Here is an 8,116-nt window from a genome sequence, read left to right on the forward strand (position 1 = left end):
CTCACCTTTTCTCCTGAGAACCCGCGAGATCCCTGAAAGAAAATGTGTAGCTTTGAATCACTGTTGCTGTAATTAAATGAAAACTTCTTCCCTTATTCAGCTGAAAGATGGAAAAATAATTCAAACCTTGACACCTCTCTGTCCAGGGCATCCCTGGAAGCCCTGAGTACCGTTGACACCAGGAGGACCTCTTTCTCCCTGGGATGATAAGAAATGGAAGCTGAATACACAAACATTAAGATRGATATGAMASGKGGCTGATGTAAAAAGACATTTGGACTCACTGGTCCACCCTCGTCACCAGGATGTCCCGGGCTTCCTGGTGATCCYGGACTACCCTGCAGAAGAGCAATGAAAGTATTAGTTTTCCCTGAAGCTAASCCAGGGTTACAGAATATGCCGGTGTCCGGTGACGGTACCTTAATCCCGGGCAGGCCCACGCCCCCCCGGTCTCCTCGGTTCCCAGTGCATTTGCATGGAACGCCACAGCACTCCCTCTCTGCGATGTTGTCCTAAGGAGGAAAAGGAAAATATTTTTCAAGAACTGTCCAAGGAAATTTAACCTCCAAAAAAGAGGTTGATGGGTTTTATCTGTACCCACCAGTTCCTCCATAAGTTCATAGTCCAGGTCCATGACGTTGAGTTTTAAGGGCCTTGTGTACCTAAAGCCGCGGCCAAATTCCAGCAGCAAAGCCTCTTCAAACTGCTCCACCCGCTCCAGCCCAACCAGAATGAAACTGTTCACTCCTGATTGAGGTTGTACAGAAACATCATGTTAAAACAGCTGGACGGTAATCAGGCTCTTTCTCCTGTGAGATCTCCGTACCCGACTGACGAAGCTCCTCTACTCGTCTCTTTATTTCAGGGTATGSAGCATCGAGACCATCCGTCAGATGAATGATGACCTTTAGGTTCAAAGTGGAAACAATGATCAGTTTATGATTTTCCARTAGCTCTGCAAGTCGTTTCCAKGTGTTTGAGGAACCAACCTTGATGGTGTCGGCTTGTCTGACTCGGAACCGGTTCATGTAGGCTTGGATGGTCTGAGCATTCAGGATGAAGGGGCCCTGACTCCGCAGGCCTCTGAAGGCCTCAAACAGCTCATCAGGGTTGTCCTTGAAGTCGATTTGGACCGGCCTGGAGGCAGAGTCTAAGGCCAGCATGCCCACCTGCATGGAGGGGTTCTGCCCTCCAGAGCAACTGATGGGGGCCATTTTGGAAATTCTTTGCAGAATGGCGTTCATCTTGCTCTGAAGGTTACTTTGGGTGCTGAAGATGTTCTGGCCAGACACATCAAAGCCAACTAGCACCTCAACATTGCAGGCTGTAAAACAGATATTTTAGATATTTTCTTATCAAAACATTGAAATTTTAATCTGAAAAGCAAATTTTAGGTTTAGCAGCYGTGTCTTACGTTTAGCTGCTTGTTGTGTATCAATGCAAGGTTTCCCATTCACTTCATCGTCCAAAGCCTCCAGGATTTGTTCATTGAGCTCYGACAGCTCCTGGAAGGTCTGTGCTCGGGCCACGGTAGACGACTGACTCGCAAGGTTTTCCAGCTCATCCTGAATGTCGCCCACTCCAACGGCAAAGATCCTCACGCCTTTCTTCTTCAGGCCCAGCGCGGCCGTCTTCCCGTCATCCTGTGAGCGACCTCCTGTGACGAGCATGAGGATCTGAGGAGTACCTTCATCTTTCCTACTGCCTCTCTGCTTGCTAAAATGGACGTCTTGCATGTGGCGAATGGCGTCGCCGGTCATGATTCTGCGCCCGCCTTTGTATTCTATCTTGCCGATGGCTTCGATGACGTCGTCCCTGTTGCTGTAGGTGTTGAGGAAAAAGGCGTCGCTCACATCTGTGGCATACTGCGCAAGGCCGATCCGTAGGTTGTCTCTTTCGTTGTAGAACAGGTCAATAAGATTCACGATGAAGTCCCGGACGTTGTTGAAGTTGCTCTGGCCCAGGTTGATGGATCCATCCATTAGGAAAACTATGTCGGCCTTTTTGGATTTAGGCAAATCTTCCGCTAAAAGGAAATAAACATGTAGCAAAGAGTCAGAATGGACATGCGGCAAAGCGGGGAACGTAGCCATGTTTGTTTAAATGTCTGTCCGTTTTGACTCGAACCAAAAAGCAGAAGATATTATTTATATTTATGCTTTTGCTACAGTTTAATATAAGTTTAACTTTTTAGCTGAATCTCACTTTTGACTGCATAAAAACTAGAATGCCCAGAATAACAAAAGATAAAAATCTACTCGGAAATGGAAAAATGTTTAATTATTTCATCAGCAAGAGATGATCAAATGTAATCATGTCTGTATTTTAGATGAGCAAAGATTATTTAGTCAAAACAACTAAATGATACAGGAACCAGGYTAATGCTGCCAGTAAACCATAAATTACAGTAGTAATTCTGGAGGGAGATTTAAACATGATGGTCAYGATGAGAACAACTTTACCCAGAATGCATCGCTGTAAAACATCTGTGCCGTGGCTACAGAGGTTCACATGTCAACCCTTAAATCTCCAGTGCCTGAAAAGATTTTCCCTTTTTATTAGATGCTTTCCAGCTTTTTATTCTAATAGCTGGAAACTCAGAGACTTGATCCAGTTGGCCGGATTGATAACTTTTGACCAACTGGCTCTTAAATGTCTTGTTTTTGTGTTTAGGATCAAATTAAACTGATTTTATTTCTGTCTGACTATATTGGCTTAAACTCTTTGTGACTGGAAAGAATTTGGTTTTTTGAGAACATTTGCTGTGAATTGGATCTTTGTAAATAATCTGGATTACCTTAGGATCATTTATAAAGAGACAGTGTAATAAAGAATTTATTTAGAATAATGTTAATTATTTAAARACTGTCCTATCTCAGCTTCTGYGCAGAACAAAGTAATTATATTTTTATGAATAAGTGCAGTGCATTTGACTCACTTTACATTTTTGAAGTTTTACTAGCTTCCAAAATACTTTTGTACACTTGGCTGTTATCTATTTTTGTAGATTTGTTGTTGTTTTTAGGGCATATTTTTGGTTTTCCCTCTAATGAATGCCCCACAGCCAGGTGGACACGTTACGTTATCTTACTTACTTGGATAAACATATGTGGGGAAAACAGTCCCTGTGGAGCCTTTCAGTCTGGAAATAACTCTGTCTTTTGCTGTCGGTAAGTTGGGGAATGTAGGCACTGTAACAACATCTTCTGACGACGTGGCGATTTGACTTAGCTGAGATCTGTCAGCGCTGCCAGTCCCAACACCAATGCAGTTCACCCGCTTGTTCTTCAGCAGCGGTCCAGAGATGGAGACCGATTGGGAGGACGGTCCTCCTGTGAGAACCACAAGATGCTGGGAGGCGTCAGACAGACGGACGCCGGCCGACGGTTTGACCTCGTTCTCTAAAACATGATCAATGGCATTGGCCAGCTGAGAGGAGCGTCCGCCCATCTGACGAAGGCGTTTGACAGCAGACAGCACAGCCTGCTTGTTGTTGTGGGTGTTGAGTGAGAACTCGGTTTTAGCTCCGTCTGCGTACTGAACAACAGCAACGCGAACTTTATCAGGCTGCACATCGAGCTGYTGGACAATGCTGACGATAAAGTCTCGAATATGGGCAATCCCAGTGGGACCTGTGGTGTCTGAGCCATCAATGAGGAAGATGATGTCCTTTTTCCCAAGATCCAGGGTGGCTGCAAAGTTAACACAAATATGACAGAACATCAATTCCAGCAGGTTACCACAAACAGTGAAGTGAAAGTAACATTTCTTACCTATATCCACTGTTGGAATGTAACTGCTGATGATGTCAGAGGTGGATATTGTTTGGACTGATCTAATGAGTTGTGGATCCACTCTTGGAAGTTGTTGAAAACTGTCAACGGAGTACACAAGCTCCGGCTTTAAGGAAATCTGTCTCAGCTCATTTAGRTCTGCGTTTCTTGAACCAATGGCAAGGGGGGCAACCTGATTTCTCTTTAGCTGGTCGGCTTGTGTGGACACATCATCTGAAGACCTGCCGCCTGTGACCAGAATGAGGAACTGAGGCACGCCTTCCTCGATGCGGCTTCCTGCAGATCTCTGGTAGATGTTCCTGGAGACCCATTCAAGAGCGCGGCCCGTGTTGAGCCGATTTCCACCGCTGCTTCTGAGTTTCSCCACAGCTTGCCGGACTTCGGCTTTGGTGGAATGCTCGTTGAGGAGGAATTCTGGCTTCGGATCGTCGCTGTACTGTACCACTGAGACTCTGACCCTGTCCAGTCCTACATCCAGCTGATCCACAACTCTTCTTATCATGTCACGGATGGATGGGAACTCACTACGTGTTGCAGAAGAGCCATCAATCAGAAAGACGACATCCCTCTTATCTCCTGTTGCTGGTGGTGGTGTGAAAACTGTTAAGACACAAGCGAAATAAAACGCTATGATTATTGCTCCCTTWCTTGGATGTAGGATTAAAAACATGAGGCATGTAGAAACCCTAATGTAAGACAATCATATACCAAGGAGACCAAGACCTTAAAACAGTGGTCCCCAARCTACGGCCCATGGGCCGGATTCAGTCCGCCTCCTCATTTGGTCCGGCCCCCTGAATACCAGAGAGCATTCAGATTTTTTTTCATATACCGTATTTTCCGGACTATGAGCCACTTATATGTGGATKTTTCTTCCACCACCAGGGGGCTCTTTAGCAGGAAGTGAATCATTGGAAGTCAAAATTGGAAATAAAAGAAGAAAGCGCCCATTAAAACGGAATTAGGTTTTAATAGGGAATTGAAATTTGAGAATGTTGTTGATCAGTTAAATAGCATAGAGGGGAAAAAAGATTTTTCGTTTTTTCGTTTTTTTAAATAATACTGGGATCATTATGAGAATCTGAGGTATAGATATTAGGATCCAGTAGGTGGCAGTAGAGCAACAATAATGGATGCAAGCTGCCGCTGAAATCTAAAGAAGAAGAAGAAGAAGAAAGCAGCCATTTTCATTTAGCCCATGCTAGTAGCAACACGAAGGATCAGCACTTTTACTTTTTTACCGTTCGGAAACTAATCAGTTCAGTTAAATCTGATCTTGGCAACTTTTTCTTTTTCAACCGTAATAAATGTGATATTCAATCGACCTGTAATGACTCAGATGTTGGCTGTCCGCCCCTCTGCTGCTGCTGCATCGCTGTGGAAAACCTGGAGAAATCTGAGGCTTGTATGTTTACTGGTTTAAAAAAACGTTGGGGTTGTGGTTTATAGTCTGGAAAATACGGACTATAATCCTTCCTGGATTTTTTCTGTGAAGAACCCAGAGAGAGTTATTTGGTTGTGTTTTCTGGAAAACAATATATTTTTACATGTAGGCTCTCCTGCTATCGTCACAGTTATTCTGTTACAAACTGACTCGGCCCCCAGCAGAGAAGGGAAACGTTATGTGGTCYGAACAGGAAAAGGTTTGGGGCCCCTGGTTTAAAAGCATTTGTGTTGATCTAATGATTGAAACATGTTAAACTATTTTGTTTCAATCATTKTAGGAATCAAAGTTGTTTCTATGTTTTCAGATTTTTGTGTCATAACATCAGGATTTCCCCTCCACTGTGTGGATGTCTTAAAAAATGTTAATAGGAAATTTGAACATTTGACTAGGTAATTATGTGCTTTTGGAAGACATTATTGACAATACTTAAAAATAAAACAACTATGGAGTCTTAAAAAGGCAAACACAATGAAATACAATTCAAATATAAAGCATCAGTTTTTGCACTTCAGTGTAGATTTTAAAACAAGATATGCAATCTTAAATTATATCTTAATGCTGATCGGATTTAAAATGAATAAAACAGTGATTATTAAGTATTTGTTGATATTACTCTAGAAACATCAACTAAATATTCCTAGAGTAGTAAATTAAAGTCATGTATAAAGTTTCTTGTGTTCTCTTAATAATGACTGCAGCTTGGTGCTGTATTTTGATTCACTGGTTGTGATTGGTTACTTGTCAAAGTGAATTTACTAGAAATACTCTGAATGAATGGAAAAAAACGGTTCGTGACTCTTTCATTTACATACTTTTCTAAAATGTTTATTGCGGAAATACACATTCACATCTATTCAGTTATTCTACTCAGATTCACATTCCTTTGGATCAGGTTATTAATTTTAATAATTGCAGTATTTCATGTTGTAATGTTGTTCTTTCTATGCAGTATATTACTCTTCTGTTTTTAAGTATTTAATATTTTTATCTTTCTTACATGTTTTGATCATCAGTCGCTTTTCTGCTGCTGCAGTGCTTTAAACATATCTTTAACTTGGAAGGTACTCAAGCTATAGATGTACTTTTAAAACATTGCCAGGACTCAACCTAAAGGGTGGAAAACTATATTCACAAATTATTATCAGCGCTAAAGTAAACACCAAATCATCTGTTTTAGCTGTGGATGTGTTGGATGTTTCCTAGTTAAGAACAGGAAACACTTTAAAATTCTCCAGGAAGTTCAYCGTCAGAAATGGCCCAACAGTCTAAGGATGYTTCAGCCCTGTTTAGGAGTACTAAAGCTTGTGGTAATTCTGGCAAGTAGGTAAGTAACTGTATTAGTATAGCATCTCTCAGAGCTAAAAAACTATAGAGATTTAAAGAGAAAGGAAATAAAGACAATTTACCKTCATAAGTTGGGAATTGAGGTCTCAACCTTGCAATATCCTCGTCTGATAACTCTGTTATTGTGTTGATGAGATTTTCTTGGACTATGTACAAGCCAGGGAGGTCATCAACAGTAAAGGAGAAATTTGGGACATATGACACTACTTTWAGTTCTGTGGGGTTGACCTCCCTTGTGCCAATGCTGAATGAGATGACTCCAGATTGCTTGAGGGAAGAGGCTTGACGAGTGATATCATCTGTTGAGGGCCTACTGGACACAACGATGGCAAACTGCGGCACACCTTCTCGCTTCCTGCTACCTCGTGCTGGTATCATGACGCTCTGACTGAGAAACTGCAATGCTTGGCCAAGGTTCCGCTGTCTTCCTCCAAGCTGTCTCATTTCCCTGATGCCGTTCAGGACGCCTTCTTTTGTTGTATAGGTATTGAGATGCATGTCAGCCTTGGCAGAGTCCCCATACTGGACCACACCAATTCGGATCTTGTTTTCCCCCACGTTGAGGCTCTCCACCACTCTGCGGATGAACTCTTGGATGATAGCAAATTCTCGCCCAACAGCGTCCGATCCATCAATAAGGAAGACAATATCTTTTCTTGGGCCTTGCGATTCCGCTGTAAGAAAAACAAAATGACAGTGCGTTAGTCTAAATTCACGGTAATCTTAAGCGAGTGATCAAARTAACTTTATTTCAATGCTGTGGACCTGATTGAGACATTAYTCAATAGGCCTTTTTGCACTACAGGGCCTGACCTGTTTTACCACAACCCTGTCAGTGTTTAGACCGAGAAGCTGCCACCTCCAAAGTGGGCAGGGATCAAACAAATTCCTGCTGAAGTTACCGGAGCCGTCACTCAGAGGCTTTAAAATTACCTCAACTTTGCCTTTTAAGTCAATGAATAATAAAAAGTTTCCATCTGAGAAGGAGCCGGGTTAATGGAAAGCTTTTCCTCTCTGAATGGTTATTGTAAACAATGAGAAAAAAACTGAAGGCCAACTGTTATGTTGATAAATTCACACACAACCRCTTGGTCCCGAWGCCCAAACATTTTAACTGCAAGCACAGAGTACATCATGGACGTAACTAATGTTATAAAATCCCATCTGAGTGCGTTGAAGAGCGAACAAAGTACTTTAGAGAGTGCATCTGTGATGATGATGATGATGATGAGACGCTTGTAAGCATCACATCATGCTTTTGCATCTGATCAACATCAAAACCCTAACACATTTGACTGCACACAATTCCTCTCTATGTTCATAATTGAAGTGCAATTATTTAATTTCGTTGTTTATATGTAGTTACTCTGACCACAATCAGAGGTTTTAGTCTGGAGGAACAATTGCATGTAGTCAAATTAAGACAGATGGATAAAAACTGATTATGATGATATGTTTGATACTGTCAGTCAGAAATGAGGATTTCAAGAAAGTTTAGTGGAACCTCTGAAAAGATCCGGAAGACGACTTG

General features: G+C 42.1%; 1 protein-coding gene across 1 annotated transcript in view; it reads right to left on the reverse strand.

Annotated features, from left to right (window-relative positions):
* LOC103460616 (collagen alpha-3(VI) chain) overlaps positions 1–7,307 on the reverse strand; it is a gene marked incomplete at its 5' end in the record, with an annotated part of 18,827 nt that extends 11,520 nt beyond the window's left edge. The window contains 11 exons of the mRNA XM_008402859.2: positions 6–32; positions 127–198; positions 285–338; positions 420–512; positions 602–747; positions 827–905; positions 990–1,324; positions 1,415–2,026; positions 3,096–3,692; positions 3,774–4,394; positions 6,648–7,307. Coding sequence (XP_008401081.1) covers positions 6–32; positions 127–198; positions 285–338; positions 420–512; positions 602–747; positions 827–905; positions 990–1,324; positions 1,415–2,026; positions 3,096–3,692; positions 3,774–4,394; positions 6,648–7,307 — 3,296 coding nt within the window. The remainder of the gene's footprint in view (positions 1–5; positions 33–126; positions 199–284; positions 339–419; positions 513–601; positions 748–826; positions 906–989; positions 1,325–1,414; positions 2,027–3,095; positions 3,693–3,773; positions 4,395–6,647) is intronic.
* Positions 7,308–8,116: the final 809 nt, after the last annotated feature.

The sequence above is a fragment of the Poecilia reticulata genome, unplaced genomic scaffold, assembly GCF_000633615.1.
Source record: "Poecilia reticulata strain Guanapo unplaced genomic scaffold, Guppy_female_1.0+MT scaffold_264, whole genome shotgun sequence".
NCBI lineage: Eukaryota > Metazoa > Chordata > Actinopteri > Cyprinodontiformes > Poeciliidae > Poecilia > Poecilia reticulata.